The sequence below is a fragment of the Chrysemys picta genome, chromosome 8 (assembly GCF_011386835.1).
Source record: "Chrysemys picta bellii isolate R12L10 chromosome 8, ASM1138683v2, whole genome shotgun sequence".
NCBI lineage: Eukaryota > Metazoa > Chordata > Testudines > Emydidae > Chrysemys > Chrysemys picta.
Window position 1 is genome coordinate 17,628,806 of NC_088798.1, and position 18,000 is coordinate 17,646,805.

Below are 18,000 nucleotides of genomic sequence, written 5' to 3' on the forward strand. Positions count from 1 at the left end.
AGAGGCTGACAGTGCGTTGCGTGAAAAAATACTTTCTTGTGTTTGTTTTAAATCTGCTACCTATTAATTTCATTTGGTGGCCCCTTGTTCGTGTATTATGAGAAGGAGTAAATAACACTTTCATGAGTGGTATAGAAAAAGTAAATAAGATTTTATAGACGTCTATCATATTCCCCCCTTAGTCACCTCTTTTCCAAGCTGAAAAGTCCCAGTCTTATTAATCTTTCCTCATACGGAAGCCGTTCTATATCCCTAATCATTTTTGTTGCCCTTTTCTGAATGTTTTCCAATTCCAATATATCTTTTTGAGATGGGGCGATCACATCTGCATGCAGTATTCAAAGTGTGGACGTACCATGGATTTATATAGCAGCAATATGATATTTTCTGTCTTATTAGCTATCCCTTTCTTGATGATTCTCAACATTCTGTTCGCTTTTTTTGACTGCCGCTGCACATTGAGTGGATGATTTCAGAGAACTATCCACAATGACTCCAAGATCTCTTTCTTGAGTGGTAACAGGTAATTTAGACCTATCATTGTATATGTATAGTTAGGATTATGTTTTCCAATGTGCATTACTTTGCATTTATCAACATTAAATTTCATCTGCCATTTTGTTGCCTAGTCACGCAGTTTTGTGAGATCCTTTTGTAGCTCTTCGCAATCTGCCTGGGACTTAACTATCTTGAGTAGTTTTGTATCATCTGCAAATTTTGCCACCTCACTGTTTATCCCTTTTTCCAGATCATTTATGAATATGTTAAATAGGACTGGGCCCAGTACAGACCCCTGGGGGACACTACTATTTACCTCTCTCCATTCTGAAAACTGACCATTTATTCCTACCCTTTGTTTCCTATCTTTTAACCAGTACCAATCCATGAGAGAACCTTCCCTCTTATCCCATGACTGCTTATTTTGCTTAAGAGCCTTGGTGAGGGACCTTGTCAAAAGCTTTCTGAAAATCTAAATACACTATATCCACTGGATCTCCTTTGTCCGCATGCTTGTTGACCCCCTCAAAGAATTCTAGTAGATTGGTGAGGCATGATTTCCTTTTAAGGACTACTGACTATTTCCCAAAAAATTATGTTCATCTATGTGTCTGACAATTTTGTTCTTTACGATAGTTTCAACCAATTTGCCTGGTACTAAAGTGAGGTTTACTGGCCTGTAGTTGCCAGGGTCACCTCTGGAGCCTTTTTTAAAAATTGGTATCACATTAGCTATCCCCCAGTCATTTGGTACAGAAGCTGATTTAAATGATAGGTTACAGATAACAGTTAGTAGTCCTGCAATTTCACATTTGAGTTCCTTCAGAACTCTTGGGTGAATACCATCAGGTCCTGGAGACTTATTACTGTTTAGTTTATCAATTTGTTCCAAAACCTCCTCTAATGACACCTCAATTTGGGACAGTTCCTCAGATCTGTCACCCAAAAAGAATGGTTCAGGTTTGGGAATCTCCCTCACATCCTCAACAGTGAAGACCAATGCAAAGAATTCATTTAGTTTCTCCACAATGGCCATTCATTAAGAGGAGATGATGCATAGTACTGTTCTCCAATATAGGATAGCGGGTTTTTTTAAACTTGGTTATGTCAGTGGATGCCTTAGAAGCACCTGTAATATGTCAGTCAATTTTTGTCTCCACAGCACTTACAGGTCAACAGACCCGATCAAATACAATGCCTAGTTCTTCTATTTCCAAAAATACTAAAAATCAGTATTATTTTTACCAAAACAATTTCATAAAGAAGCATTTTCACTTAGTTCTTAAAATACCTACCCCTACCTCAACATACACACCTTCATTCCCAAAATATATTACAGTGTCTCACTGCCTCTGTAAGGTGGAATACATTCTAGGGCAGAGGGCTTACAGCAAGCTGTGGGCCCTTAATGTGGGGTTTAAGAGGTGCATAGGTACCAGTGCAGGCCCACTGCACTGGGGTGGATTTCACCCTTAGCTATTATATATCACCTTTTTGACATTAGAAATGGCCCCACCTTCCCCTTGATTCAGTCTAAATGTTAAGTACTTTCACTTCTTTTCACTGGCTTTTAAATTATTGCATGTAAGTATTAGCTCTGTAGGATGGATTAAGTTTTAATTTTAATATTTTGTAAAGCGTTTTGAGATTCCTCAGCATGACAAAGTGCTATAAAAGTTTAAGTTGTTCCACTACAATAGCTGAGGGCCCTATCCCCAAGTTATTTAAAATTTAAATTTAAGTACTTGTAGCAAATTGGCCATCAGTTATGAGACTGAAATTACCACTGGACCAGTGACGTAGAAGAGCTGAACCTTAAGTGTATTTGAAAATTAGTTAATTAATTTAAAAATGAATCTTAAAAATATACTAGCCATTAAGGAAGAGGAACTGAAGAAGGGATCATATCATTTATTTAGAATGTAATAAATGGGCCATGCACTTCAAGGTAGTCTGCCAATGCACATGTAAGTTATCAGGGAGCCCACCAGAGCATTGCAACGATGAATTCTTGACATCATAAATGTGTACTTACATCAGGGTGTTTAGATTCTGAAAAATACAGTATACTTTTAACCAACTGTACCATGCTCTAGGCATTTAGACTTCTTGAGGGCTTTACTCAGTCACTCTTAATCAAAGGAAAAACAATATTTACTGTGTTCTCAAATAGACAGCATTTATATATAGAACTTCTTGTACTTTGTACGGTGTAAATAGGAAAGTCTTTAAAGCTAATAAAATACATTTTGTAATACAATTCTCTATTGTTGTATTCTTACATTACTTAGTAAAATCCTAAAACATTTAAAATAAAATTTAAAATGTCTTTAGGGAGAGAGAGAAGCAGTCTGTTGAAAGGATGTGATGCAGCAGTCAGTCTTTGCCACCATTTTGTAGCTATATGAATGTAGAAAAAGGTAGTTAGTGCTCCATTACTGAATAATTATCCATCTAAATGTCAGCTGTGAACATGTGATCAGTCTTTTTATGAGCCAAAAGAATGTTCCCTTATGTCCATATTTAATTTCAGTATGGAAATACAGTACAGGCTCACCTTTCCCATTGACATCTCAATACACAAGCATTTTAGTCCTCAAGGCATTTTTTCCTTTTTATAAAAAAAGGGTATATAATGCACACCTAGAGTTGTGCAGCTCTGCAGAAAATTGTTTAACACGTGCAGTACATACAGACACATTTATGTATGAATTGATGAAAGTATTTGTCGACATCCAAATGAAAGAGCTGTTCAAAAACGTAAATGCATACACAATGGGCTAGTCAATAATATTGCGTATTTTAAAAGCCCCAGTCTGTTGAATTTTTGAAAGATTCTAAAGCTGCATATAATGCTAACATCAGGTATAAAATTAATGTATTAACCTTCTGGGGTATATATTCAACAAGGCTGAGGCACAGCTTCATTATCTGCAGGCACCCACAAAATCTGCAACTGCATTTCTGTGCTCACAAGAACAAATTCCTCTTTGTTCGTTGCTTTCTAAGACATAGCAACACTGGAAACAGATGAGTCCTCCTCATCTATCAGTCTATCAAGATGTAACCACTAGGACACAGAATTTCTATCCCATTTCCTTTTCCTCCCAGGGTGCAGGTAAGTTTCCCATGTTAAGAACACCAAAACTGGAGCACAATTATGGTTAATATACACCCGGGGTCGGCAGCCTTTCAGAAGTGGTGTGCCGAGTCTTCATTTATTCACTCTAATTTAAGGTTTCACGTGCCAGTAATACATTTTAACGTTTTTAGAAGGTCTCTTTCTATAAGTCTATAATATATAACTAAACTATTGTTGTATGTAAAGTAAATAAGATTTTAAAAATGTTTAAGAAGCTTCATTTAAAATTAAATTAAAATGCAGAGCCCCCCAGACCAGTGACCAGGACCCGGGCAGTCTGAGTGCCACTGAAAATCAGCTCGCGTGCCGCCTTTGGCACACGTGCCATAGGTTGCCTACACCTGGTATACACTACCCTGATTATCTAGTCATTTTGCCCGAGCCTGATTCCTGACTAGGTTGGTGTACATACCAGGACTGCCACATCATGGAAAACAATTACCAAGGTATGAGAAATCTGCTTTTCCATGAAATGACTACTGCCATTATAGACAAACGAATCTGACTAGCAATGACCACATTCAGGGAGAGAAGGAGTAACTAGTCAAGCCCAATCTAGCTTCGCCATAAAGTGGCAAGAAGGAAGAAACTGACAGAAGGATGTGGGTAAAGTACACCAGACAGAGCCGGTTGGGGTGAGTAGATCTCCCAAGAGCTGCTTTGGAAGGACCCTTCTGAAAACTTGCCAATCAAAGGCCTAGTAAAATCCTAAAACATTTAAAATAAATGTAAAATGTCTAGGGAGAAAGAGAAGCAGTCGGTTGAAAGGATGGAATGCAGCAGTCAGTATTTGACACCATTTTGTAGCTATATGAATGCAGAAAAAGTTAGTTACGTCTCCTTTTACATATCAGCTAAAACATACAAAATTTCTCAGGTCCAGGATGGGATTTCTGGTCTCAAAAAAGAGAGAGAGAGAGAGAGAGAGAGACCCACACTAGAATTGCCAATAGGCCGGTGGTTAGGGTACTCATCCGGGCTGTGGGACATCCTTTGCTTGATTTGAAGCAGTAGCTTGAACCTGGGTCTACCACCTGGGCTACTGGCGATTCGGGGGGGGGGGTGTCTGTGCTTCATTTTTTTGGTGAAATTTCAGAAGGTCTCAGTTTCATCCTGATGAATGGGAATGAGAAACATTTTCGAAATCTCAAAAAAAACTTTCACGGGATGAGAAAAGATTTCCACTTAGCTCTAACATGGAAATTACAAACCAAGGCCCCAACTCTCTGGGCCAAGTGCTGGCCACTAGAAAGGCTACTTTCCACCATAGGGAAGAGAAAGAGAAGAATAGTGAGGGTGGCTTCAAAAGGGTCCAAGCAGACAGCATTTAGCAATAGTTTTAGGTTTCAAGGAGAATCAAGTAGTTAACAAAGGGACAAGGTAACTGCTTTGAGGAACCAACTGGGTTACAATGGAGTAGAACTCCACAGGGAAACCTCCTATAAACCCCTGCGAGAGTGACCTGTATTTTACAGGGCTAGCAGATATTTTTCAAAGGAATTCTGGAAGAACTGCAGAATGGAAGGGATAATGGAGATTTTGTGGGACCCCATAATAAGCAGAGAAGTATCTTTTCAGGAATTGAGATGATGAGGTCCCTGACTTAGTTTTGACAGGAGGGAATGTTCATGAAGTTAAGGCGGATAAAGGTCAAGGTGAAGGGCAGGGCTCCTAATGTCAGCAGCCTTTAGTTCTAGTAAGTGGAGGCCTAGACCTCAGGACAGCTAGAGGTCTGTGAAATAGGCCCACCTTGGCCACTCAAGCTATGAAAGGTACTGATCCCTTTTTGTTTTCTTCAAAACCAGGGCCGGCTCCAGGCACCAGGCACCCAAGCACATGCTTGGGGCGGCACCTGGTAAGGGGCGGCAGGGGGGAGCGCGGCGCGGCATTCCGCGGGGGGGAGGCGCTCCGGCGGCGCGGCGCTGGGGGGGCGGGCTCCAGTTGCACGGGGCTCGGCGAGGGGGCGGCGCGGCGCTGGAAGGGGGTTCCGGTGGGGGCGGGCTCCGGCGGCGCGGCGCAGCGCGGGGCTTGGCGGTGGGGGGGGTTCCGGCGCGCGGTGCTCGGTGGGGGGTGCAGCGCGGGCACGGCGCTGGAGGGGGGTTCCGGCGGCGCTTGGCAGGGGGCGGGCTCCGGCGGCGCAGCGCTCGGCGGCGGGGGGGGGGGGGAGCGCGTCGTGGGGCTCGGCACTCGGGGGGGCTGTTCCGGCGGCGCTCGGCGTGGGCTCCGGCGCGCGGCGGTGGGCGGCGCTCTGGGGGGGGGGGGTTCCGGCGGCGCTTGGCGGGGGGGGGCGGCGCGGCGCTCGGCTGGGGGGGGTTGGGGGGGGGCGGCGCTTTTTTTTTTGCTGCTAGAGCCGGCCCTGTTCAAAACCCACCATGTCAAGGGTGGGGAATGAAGGCATAAGCTACATCCCTTTCCTAGGACATGGACAAGTTATCCTGTGGCCTGGGGGTCTAGGTATTGGCTCTCTGTATCTGAAACTAGGGAGCTGCATCTCCACATGAAGTAGTCAGCTAATGGAGGCAGGGCCAGATTAACTTTTTGTGGGCCTGCTGCCAAACATATTTGTGGGCCCCCTCTGAGGCAATGGAGCATGGTGTAGAAGTCAGTCCCCAGAGCAAGGGGCCAGCTAGGGGCATGGCATGGCAGGGGCGGCCCCGCTCCACCCAGTCCAGTGTGAGGACACTATTTACAAACAGGCAGTTGCCAGATGCACAGTGGCCCTGTGATGCCAACATGTCCCTTCCCCTCAGGGAACAGGCCCATGCCACGCCACAGAGCCCCCCCACAACACCCCCCCCTCGACTCCCTAAGACCAGAACCCCCCCCGGACCCACTATGCCCAGTGTCCTCCCAGACCTCCCCCAGGCACAGCGCCCAGCACCCTCCTGCCCACAGCCCCACCACAACTGCCCAGCACCCCACACAGAACCCCCCACTCCCTATTGCCCCAACACACACATCTTCCCTGCCCCCTCACAACCCAGCACCCCTCCCCAGACTCCCCACAGACCCACTTCCCCAGGTCCTGCCTCCCGGCCACACTCACCGGCCCTGCTGGGAGGTGACTGTGTCTGCTGGGCTGAGCCAGCAGCGCGACCAGGGCTGGTCCTGGGGCCGGGAATCGCTCTGTCCCTTCAGGAGCAGTGCAATCAGCCAGGCTCCTTCAAGACGCACTTGCCTGGAGGGGCTCAGCCAAGCCCCCTACACTGCCTCCCTCGCCACCTGGCTGAGACTGGCCAGGCTTCTGCACCAGTCCCAGGCTGCTCAGCTCCAGGGAGACTGGCGGGGCCCCACAGGCCTGGAGCCAGAGGTGCACTGGGGTCCTGCCAGGGGGCAGAGAGGAGCAAGGGGGTTGGGGCTAGGGGGCAGAGAGGAGCCCTTGGCCAGCTGGTGGGCAGGCTGAGAGAAGCAAGTGGTGGGCAGGGGGAGCCAGAGGGGTCTCAGGGTGCAGTGCAAGCGGAGCAGGCCAGGGCCTCTTCTGAGGATGGGCCCGGCTCCATGGAGCCACTGGCGCCATTGTAAACCTGGCACTGCTTTGTTGAAGACCTCCCAGTAATGAGATCACTCTCCCACAAAGAGAGGGCTCTGGCACAGACACTTTGCTTCAAGCACGACAATTCAGTACATGTGAATGTGGAGCTTTTATTCCCAGGCGGACAGTGTTCCTTGTACAGACTGATGAATACTGGGCTCCACACCCCCAATCTGCAGATGGCATTTGTAGTTTTGTAGAGGTAGAGGGGTCCTGAAGTAGACCCTCATATTGTGAGACCTGCACAGCCAACGGAGAGATGAATTCACTCATTGAGCGGAAGGAATTAAGCACTCCACCTGCTCCTCTGTTGAATATAGGGAGGATAATAAAGGCTTCCTGACTCATGCTGCTCACAGTTATTTTCAGGAAGGTCTTTGGATCAATGCCAGACTGATGGGTAGAGTGTGGAGAACCCGTGGGTATGAAAATAGGGATGGGAGGGTTATCACCCTTCCAGTTCTTGAGCCACTACCACTGAGTGGAGAAAGCCAGAGCATGGCCACCCAGTTAGGAGCTGCTCCTGCCATTGCTTAGACCTGAATTCAGCACAAGCTTGTGAGGAGTGGGAGGGCATGATGGGTAGGAGGGATTCAGCTGATGAAGGCTGCAAAAAGAATATTTTTTCGCCCTCCTCTGGCTTTTTCTGGGAGGACGTTTTCTTTAATTTCCTGTTCCATGTTGTTGTGGAGTTCCACTGAGGCTTTAAAGAAAGATGGTACTTCATCACAAAGACACCAGCTTTAGCTGCTTCCGTTAAGACAGGAGGACAACTGGGGATGCCCAGCAGCAAGCTGAGAGGAACACCTAGACACAAAAACCAAGCAACTGGACTGGCTTCTGCCTGCCTGATATTTTGGTGAGGAGGACTCAAACACTTCTCCATACTAATGGCAGCACATAAAGGGAAATAAACTTGGTCGAAATAGAGTAATTGTGCTTCTGTCTGATTTGCTACCAAAAACATTTAGAGGAACTAGTAAGAAGACTTGTAACCACAAAAAAAGAGATTGGCCTTCTGAAAATATACTACAAGAGTTTTTAACTCTACAAGGATCTTGGAAATGAATGGCTATATCTTCTAGGGCTAACTGGTAATACTTACATACTCAAAATACAAAGTAAAGACAATTGTTCTGATAGCTAATGATCTTTGGGTACTGTATTAGCATATTTAAAACACAGTTAATTAATATGACTATGGAAACAATGACAAACATTAATAGAAGGGACCATTGTGATCATCTAGTCTGACTTCCTGTATAGCACAGGCCATAGAACTTCCTCAAATAATCCCTAGAGCAGATCTTTAAGAAAAACATCCAATCTTGATTTAACAATTGTCAGTGATGGAGAACCCAGGGAGGGTTAGACTAGATGACCCTTGTAGTCTCTGCTAACCCTGGTAGATTCTATGAATCTATCAGGACCCTTGTAATGGCTAATTGCCCTCACTGTCAAAACAACAAGAAGGGGTTCTTCAAATATGTCAGACAAAAAAGAAAGATCAAGGATGGTGTGGGTCCACTGCTCAACAGAGAAGGTGAGCTGGTAACAGAAGATGATAGGAAGGCAGAGCTGCTTAATGCCCACTTTGCTTCAGTCTTCTGCCAAAAAGAACGTGATCGGACGACTAGCGAAGTTACCATAGACAATAAAGAGGAAGAGATGGAGATCAGGATAAGTAGAGAATTCGTCAGATCTTCTGATCAATCTGAATGAATTCAAATCAGCAAAGTTAGATGTTATTCACCTAAGGGTACTGAAGGAATTAGCTGAAGAAATTTCTGAGCTACTGACAATAATATTTGCAAACTCATGGATGAGAGGAGAGGTCCCGGAAGACTGAAGGGCTAATGTAGTCTCCATCTTTTAAAAAAGGGGAAAAAGGAGGAGCTGGGGAACTATAGACCAGTCAGCCTGACTTCGATACCTGGGAAGCTACTAGACTAGTGTATAAAAGATTCAGTTTGTGAATACCTGGAGGATGAAGGGGTAATCACTAGCAACCAGCATGGATTTACCAAGAACAAATCATGCCAAACCAGTATCAGATACTGAGGTAAAATAATCTCTCTTCTTCTCCTCGAGATTCCTGTTTATTCATCCCAGGATCACATTAGCTTTTTTGGCCACAGCATCACGCTGGGAACTCATGTTCAGCTGATTATCCACCACAACGGCCAAATCTTTTTTGAGTCACTGCTCCCCAGAATAGCATCTCCCATCTTGTAAGGATGGTCTACATTCTTTGCTCTTAGATGTATACATTTACTTTTAGCAGTGTTAAAACGCATATAGTTTGCTTTTGTCCAGTTTACCGGGTGATCCAGATCGCTCTGAATAAGTGACCTGTCCTCTTCATTATTTACCACTCTCCCAATTTTGTGTCATCTGCAAACTTTATCCGTGATGATTTTCTTTTAACGACGATAAATAGCATAGGGCCAAGAACCGATCCCTGCAGGACCACACTGGAAACACATCCACTTGATGACCCCCCATTTACAATTACATTTTGAGACCTATCAGTTTGCCAGTTTTTAATCCATTTAGTGTGTGCCATATTAATTTTATATCATTCTAGTTTTTGAATCAAAATGTCGCATGGTATCAAGTCAAACGCCTTACAGAGGTCTAAGTATATTATATCAACAGTATTACCTTTATCGACCAAACTTGTAATCTCATCAAAAGAAGATATCTAGTTAGTTTGACAGGAACTATTTTTCCATAAACCCATGTTGATTTGCATAAATTACATTAATCTCCTTTAATTTTTTCTTAATCAAGTCTCATATCAGCTGCTCCATTATCTTCCTCAAATCAACGTCAGGCTGACAGGCCTATAATTATGCAGGTCATTCTGTTTATCCTTTTTAAAAACTGGCACAACATTAGCTTTTTTCCAGTCTTTTGGAACTTCCTCAGTGCTCGAAGACTTGTTGAAAATCAACATTAATGGTCCAGTGAGCTCCTCAGCCAGCTCTTTTAAAACTCTTGGATGCATGTTATCGGGACCTGCTGATTTAAAAATGTCTAACTTTAGTATCTTCTGTTTAACATCCTCCAGAGATACTAGTGGAATGGTAAGAGTATTATATCACCATATGATGAGACTACAAATACAGAACAGAAATATTGATTGAAAACTTCTGCCTTTTCTGCATTATTATTGTTAATTCTACCATTTGCATCTAATAATGGACCAATGCCATTCTGTTTGTTTCTAATATACACCTCTACCCCGATATAACACGAACCGATATAACACGAATTCGGATATAACGCGGTAATGCAGCGCTCGGGGGGGAAGGGCAGGGCTGTGTGCTCCGGCGGATCAAAGAAAGTTCTATATAACGCGGTTTCACCTATAACACAGTAAAATTTTTTGGCTCCCAAGGACAGCGTTATATCGGGGTAGAGGTGTATTTTAAAAACTCCTTATTGTCCTTAACTCTGCTCGCCATAAGTTTTTCCTTGTATCCCTTTCCTTTCCTTAGCAATTTTCTACAATTACTAACTTCTGATTTATATTCATTACTATCAACTTTCCCTTTCTTCAATTTGTTGTTTTATATTTTACAACTGTCTTCACTTCCGCTCTAAACCAGGTTGTTTTTTTAAACCAGCACAGCCTTCTTCCTCCATTGTGGGATTGTGGCTTTTTAGGCATCGAATAGGGTGTTCTGAAATGATTCCCAAGTATCATACAAATTTTTTCTGATTAAATCCTCTCTCCTAGCTGACCAGGCTCATAATTGTTTTCAGCTTTGTGAAATTGGTCCTATTAAAGCACCAAGTATAGAAATTACCAGTCTGGATTGTATTCTGCATGCACATCTTAAATGTTATCAAGTCATGATCACTCGTACCTAAGCTATCATTAAGTTTTAGTTCTGCGATCAGTTTCCGTCAAACTAACAAGATCTAATAAAGAATTCCCCCATGTTGGCCGCAACACTTTTAGAGTTAAGAAAAATCTATAATGTTTAGAAATTCCAAGGATGTTTTAGTAATTGCAGCATGAGACTTCCAAAATATGTCACTCAAATTCAAGTCCCCTATGATCACACAGTTTTTTCCCCTATACACTATAGATAAGTGCATAAGGAAGTGATCATCCTATTCCCTAGTGTGATCGGATAGTTGGCAGCAGACATCAACTAATACCCCATCTTGTACATGATCTGTTAGGGAATTGATCCATAAGCAGTCAAGATCATTTTCTTGCGAGTTATCAGTGACTCAGAATCAGGTAATGTCATTTCGGACATACAGTGCCACTCCCCTTCCCCTTTTCCCTACTTGATCCTTCCTAAATGGGTGATAATAATTGATTTTAACTTTCCATTCATGCAAATAATCCCACCAGGTTTCAGAAATACCAACTAGATCAAATTTATGATAGTAAATGAGCAATTCCAGGTCCTCTTGTTGTTGCCTATGCTAAGAGCAATGCTAGGAGCCTGGGTAATTCAAGAATTTCTTCTCTTCATGTCCTAAGGCTTCTTGATTTCGTTCTGAGCATCTCAATTTTTTGCTGAGTGCTCACATCTTCTCTCTTTTTTACCCTTCCCTTTTGTTATTAGTTTAACACTCTTCTGAATACTCTAGTCTGCCAGTCCCCTAAGGTGGAGGCCATCCAAACTATACAGCCCGTACTCTCCACAAAAGGTGGACCAATATTCCACAAAACCAAAACCCTACACCACTTACCTAGCCAGCAGATACATGAAAGAAAGCACAGGAGTAGAGTTAATTAACTATCAGGGTGGATAAAAATCAATGATTTTTTTTAAACAAAAAAAATCAGATTTGTTTTGATTTAAATCGGATTTTTTGATAAAATGTTTTTTGAGGAAAAAACCTATCTAAAAATAGTATTAATTAAGATACATTATAGCTCAAAGATATCTCATCATGGAATAGGGATTACAAATTCTAATTCTAGAGTATGAGACAATATATTCATGTAATGTTTAAGAAAAGTTTTGTAAATGAGTTCCAATAGTTCATGGATTAGGGACCCAATCTTATGGGGTTCCAGGGGCTTCTGTATAGATTATTTAGATTAATCTTTCTATCTACCCAATGGGATTCAGTGCTCAGTCTAGAAGATACCATCAGAAATGCTTAGTTTTGCAGTTCTCAAACTGTGGATTTGTGTCTCCAGAGATAACATGTTTGTTAACAGCAAAAATGTTTTTAAATAAATAAATAATATATAGAGGTGAGAAATAACAGACCTCAACCCTATTGTCTCTCTGCAAATTTGTGTAGACAGAGTCAATCCCTTACCTCTATCTAAAAGTGCAAAGTTTCAAAAAAGTTCAATGAATAGAAGATTGTTGGGGGCGGAATAGATCTGGACAAGGAGAAGAAGTCTGGAGATAAATGTGAGAAGGGAAGGACAGGCAGTAGAAACAAAAGTGAAACTGTTTGAGCAGCATATTCCAGAAGTCTTGAGGTCTTTCTGAGGGTAGCCTTCATTGATTTGAGATCTACCATACCATTCTCTCACTAGAAGGGAAAACCTATAATGGCAGCAGGCCGTAAAAGAGACCCAGTTTAGGTCTCATCTATCTCTGAGTTGTGAAGAATATGTATTAAGGTTATAACAACTAACAAGAATGCACTTTTATGTAGAAATCCATGATTAAATCGAGTCTTCCTGACTTCAAATCCACCCTGACTTCTATATCATCTTTGATCAGAGGATACCAAAGCACCTTTCAAATATTCATAAAGACTCAAAACCCCCACAAGAGAAGCACGTACTACACCCATTTTACTGACAGTTAAACTGACATATAGAAAAGGTTAAATGACTTGCTCACGCTCAGTGGTAGAACTGGGAATATAGCTCCTCTATTCTAACCACTAGATTACACTGCCTTCCAAATTATTAAAACATGATTTCTTTTATAACATTCTCAGGTAATATGCAGCAACTCCAAAATATATGTTCCCTTTAATTCAGAAAAGTAGTACACACTGTCACTTTAAATGAAAACTGGGAGTTGGAGAGAGAGGATGGGCAAAATTTCATTGTTGGCAAAAGTTGGTTTAATTCCAGGAAGGAATGGAGTTCCCCTCACACATGCTAGTGGTTCTATATTGAACAAAGAAAAGAAAAGCCTTCTACAGGACGGTCATCATAATTACCTCAAAAGCTTACATTTATATGATAAGAGCACTAAAAATGTTGGATTTCACCATAAAATTCAAAACTCCTTAAGAGAAAAAAGAAATCAGACATACCAGATGAGACATAAATTACTAAATCAAGACCCTGATTTAACCAATAACAAGAAATTTTTTGCAATAAGTAAAAGAGAATGTTCAACTAACCATTTGATAGACCATTTCCGAGCTTTTGTACATTATGACTTGTGGGAGATGAAAATGCACTGATTTGGCATGTTCCTGTTGTTGGTGAATATGAGCTTAAATTTTTCTTTCTGGTCTTCAAAGGTGTTGCTTCATGTGGCTAAACAAAGTTAAAAAAAAAGAATAAATAAATGTTGGTTCATAGGGAGGTCCTTCCATACCCCTTATGTAACCCTGACAATTCCAATCCCTCCCTTCAATTTCCGTTCTCAGTGCTTCACAATTACAGCCTCCACACTTCCTGTTAAGGCGGACTACACATTGCTCCCAGAACCAGTCAGCATACAGTGTCTTAAAATGGCCCAATTTGCTAATGTTTAATCAAGCAGTATAGACCAAGTTGTAACCGTATTTTCAAAGATTCCCAATTTTCAGTGTCCCCGTTTACGAACATCCCCAAATGTACACGGAGACAGCACTTAAACATGCAAATTAAGCTGTTAGATGTCAACCTCTCAGCTTTCATACACAAGTCCAACTTGCAAGGTACCTAGAGATATAGTTGCCTAAACTGAGTGCCAAGTGCTCTTTTGAGCAGGTAGTCTAAAAGTTAATTCTATTGGGAAAAATAAGTTAATTTGATGTTACTATGGCATGTACTTTCCTTTCTCACCAGGATTCGTTATGGTTAAAAATCATGGTCAGAATTTTTAGACTTTTTGTTCCACTAAAGATTTAGCTTATTTTTAACCGTTTTTATCAAGTGTTTAATTTTCTAAAAACACAAGAAAAATCAGTGTTAAGACAGCAGAGGTCAATTAAAACCAAAATTAAGTCTCTAGTTTAAAGTCATGTGATTACTAACCTAAAGGGAGTTGTGTACCAAACTAGTGGTCAATATTTTTGCAAGTGTTAGAAGAAAACACATTGACTGGAAGTCCTTGGTACAGTAGAATCTCAGAGTTACAAACAGCTTGGGAATGGAGGTTCTACTGTATACATTTTGCTTCCTGGATCAGATGTTAAACCGTAACCCTGAAAAAATTGAGCTACACTGCATTACCGCTACACAAGAAATTAGGAATCTGCCTGTACATCAAGGACCTAAGTTCGGATGATGATTTACATCTTACTAAGGAAGAATTAGCAGCTTCAAGTAATATCAGTAAGGACTAGGTCAAAAAGGAAACACACAAAGACACCATCAAACTCCAACAGCACTAAAAAGAAAGCCTCCCACTTCACTGAAGCCAGGATTTCACCCTTGTATCCTTAGGGGGGATATAAAGCCCCTACACACTTTCAAATGGTACAGCGACCACCAGTTTTTATCTCTGACTGAATTTTAAGTATTAAGCAACATGTGTAACAGTCAACACACAATCATATATTGACAACTTCAAAGTAAAATAAGTTACCAGCTGACCCAGTAATTGAACAAGGGGCCATAAGAATGAAACACTGAACCAACTGGAAGGCCCAGCTTCAAGATTTGCATAATATTTCCCTTCTATCTAGCAGCTTTCATACCAAAGGACCTCAAGTCACCAGGCAAGATATCTCTACTATACACATTGCTGGCATAAAAGATGGAAATGGACTTGTGTACAACAGGTGCTGGAACAGTGAAGAGAAAGGGACATTTTGGCTAAGGCCATTTTTTCCCCCATAGATATTTTACTGAAAAAGTTTCTCATATTCAATTTTTAAGCCATTAAAAATACCACATGTAGGTATTTTACAACTTTTTCCTCTCCTTGGAAACAAGAGCTTTCAGAAAGAAACCTTCGCAGAAAAGCAGAATAAAAACTAAAGGTACTTTTTGTCATTTTTGTTGTTTTAATTGTTACATTTCGTTTAGAAAGTTAACTTTGTTAATCCACACTTTCACAAACATAAAAACAGCTCACAAATAGGAAGCAGGCTTCTCTCCTGTCACTACAATGTACTGTACGCCACAAAACTCAATATCTATAATCTGTGTTTTTTCTGTGTATTACTCAGAACATTTCTTCAATTTCACACATTAGTTTACAGCAACTTTACTAATCGTGTTTATAATCTCTTCAGTTAAGCACCATACATTAATGATAGAAAAAATAATTACAGGGCTATATGAATATTACACAGTTTTGACACCATAGATAAAATGTAAAATCACAGTTCTCCCCATTTGTGCTCATTAAAGATCCTATGATACTTTATGTAGTGTTCTAGCTGATTTCAACTTGATTATCTGTACCAGGGCTGTGAGTCTCGCTCCCAGCTGCAGTGTAGACATACCCTGAAAGCCCATGACCCAGCCAAGGGAGAATTCCACAGTGCAGGAACGTCTTGCATGCACTGGCATAGGAGCTGTACCGGGGCAAGGCTGGGAGCAGGACGGTTGTTTTGGGTGCAGGGCTGCCACACAAAAGTCTAAGGAGAAAGTACTAAGTCTAAGTTATGTATGGGGTCTCTTCAGCCCTCAAGTAGCCCAAGATCAGGAGGGCACAAAGGTGGCTTTAAGATACTTTTGCTGTTCCCTGCCTCCCCCATATTTTTAGAGAAGCGGCTACATTTCAGCAGTGGGTAGAATAACGTGTACTATCAACTAGTTAATATTTATTTATTTACATGATTCTAAATGTTTTTCAGACAAGGATACTTTCTTATGGGGAGCATCCTTGTTGTCACAAGTCTACAGAGACAATAACCATGAAAAAAAGGAGGATGGGTGTGTATCAAAATGTCTAATGGTCAATGATGTAGCAACCTGCCCATAGGAAAAGTTTCTTCCTAACTCCAGGCAATCAGTGGTTGGTTTATGACAGACACATACAGGTTTATGTCCCTATATTTTCCTCTGTGTAGCTTTTTATGAATATTCTCATTATTCATATTAATGTCTATTTATTTATTTATTTCTAAGTTCTTTGCCCGCAGCTGTTGGTGAGGTTATGAGTTCCACAGGTTAATTATGTGCAGGGTATGAAAAAAAAATCCTTTTCAGTTTTAAATATGCCGCTTTTCAATTTCATTGACTGTCCTCTTGTTCTTGTTTTATAGGAAAGGATAAATAAGAACGCTCAATTTACCTTCCCAATAACATTCTATCCTGCCCCCTCTTCTTCATCTTCTTAAATTAAACAGTCCCAATCTTTTAATCTATCTTTATACGAAAGCCTTTCCATGCCACTCATCATTTTCACTATCTGGATATGGACCCCTTCTCTTTCTGCAATTCCTTTTTTAACAGGGTGACTAGAAATGGACATAATTTCAGATGATGGAACATTGTTTTATAGAATAGCCTCATATTTTACGTAGTGGTTTCTATCTCAGTCCTTATGCATTCTAACATTTTGTTTGCCTTTTTTTTTTTTTTGGCCGCCTTTGCAGACTGAGCTGAAGTTTTCACTGAACTACCCACAGTGATACACAGGGTTTTTTTCTGAGCAGTTACTGTTAGTTTATGATACAGCAATTTTTATGAGTTGATCTAATTCATTCTTCCAGTTTGCATTATCTTGTATATATTAACACTGAATTTTGATTTGGTGCTCATTCATCTAGCTTTCCTATATACCTCTGAATTACTCAATCTTCTCCATTGTTTTGAGTAGCCTAAATAATTTTGTATCATCTGCAGATTTAATAATTTTATATCATATTTGCATCCTTTATTTCCAGTTTATTAATATTTTAACCTCCCCCCCCCGTCCTAGTAGGAAACCTTGGGCTCCCCTACTGCTAACCTTTTGCCACATTAAGATGAACTGAGCCCATTACTGCCAGTAAAGACAGTTTTTCAGAGAAATGTTAGTTACAAAACACTATCAATGGTACATTAGGCATCTAACCTACATCCACTCTGTTTTGCAATATGGAGATCCTGTGCATCCCACTGAAGCCTCAAGGGGCCCTCTCTGTTTAACCTTGAATGCCTGACGTTGCAGCCACCATATTTCTGGACATGAAGGAAGCCTCCTTTGAGCATCTACCTGGGAAGAGAGTTACTGTAGCACACAACCTCTGTGGCAATCAGCGTAATACCTCTGTGGCAATCAGAGTTTCTCTTCAGCTGGGCAAATCCTTATGATGTCATATCAATATTACACAGTTTTAACCACTCATTCCTGACTTTTTATATACAGAAGCAGAGGTCACATCAGGTGAGGGCATATTGGGAGATGTTTGGCATTTTGTGGCCATGGAGATGGCCCCAGGAGACAAAGGAGAAGCAGCAGTATGGGATGGGGATGCAATCGGTGCAAGAGGAAAGGTGCCATATAAATAAAAACTTTATTTTATAGTCACATTCCACTTGATAGCCCCCCAATATAGAAACGACTTCAAGTGAATATTTTAACCCATCATATTCTGAAAAGCTGATGTAAACAAGGGCTTTTATTATAGTCATTTTGCTGCAAAAGGAGAGTCTAGTCTGAAATGCAATTCTTCTCTGTTAAAACACTTTTGTTCCCATCTCAGAAAAATAACAGCTTTAGGGTAG

The 18,000-nt window shown here is 41.4% G+C and overlaps 1 protein-coding gene across 13 annotated transcripts in view; it reads right to left on the reverse strand.

Moving 5' to 3' along the window:
* The window catches only part of ITGB3BP (integrin subunit beta 3 binding protein), a 51,158-nt gene that overhangs the window by 26,202 nt on the left and 6,956 nt on the right, over window positions 1–18,000 (reverse strand). For all 13 annotated transcript variants that reach the window (XR_010589633.1, XR_010589632.1, XR_002888791.3 and 10 more), the window contains exon 3: window positions 13,527–13,665. Coding sequence is in view for 3 of the 13 variants with exons in the window: in XM_024104877.3 (XP_023960645.1) it covers window positions 13,527–13,665 (139 nt within the window). In the remaining 10 variants the exon portion in view is untranslated. The remainder of the gene's footprint in view (window positions 1–13,526; window positions 13,666–18,000) is intronic.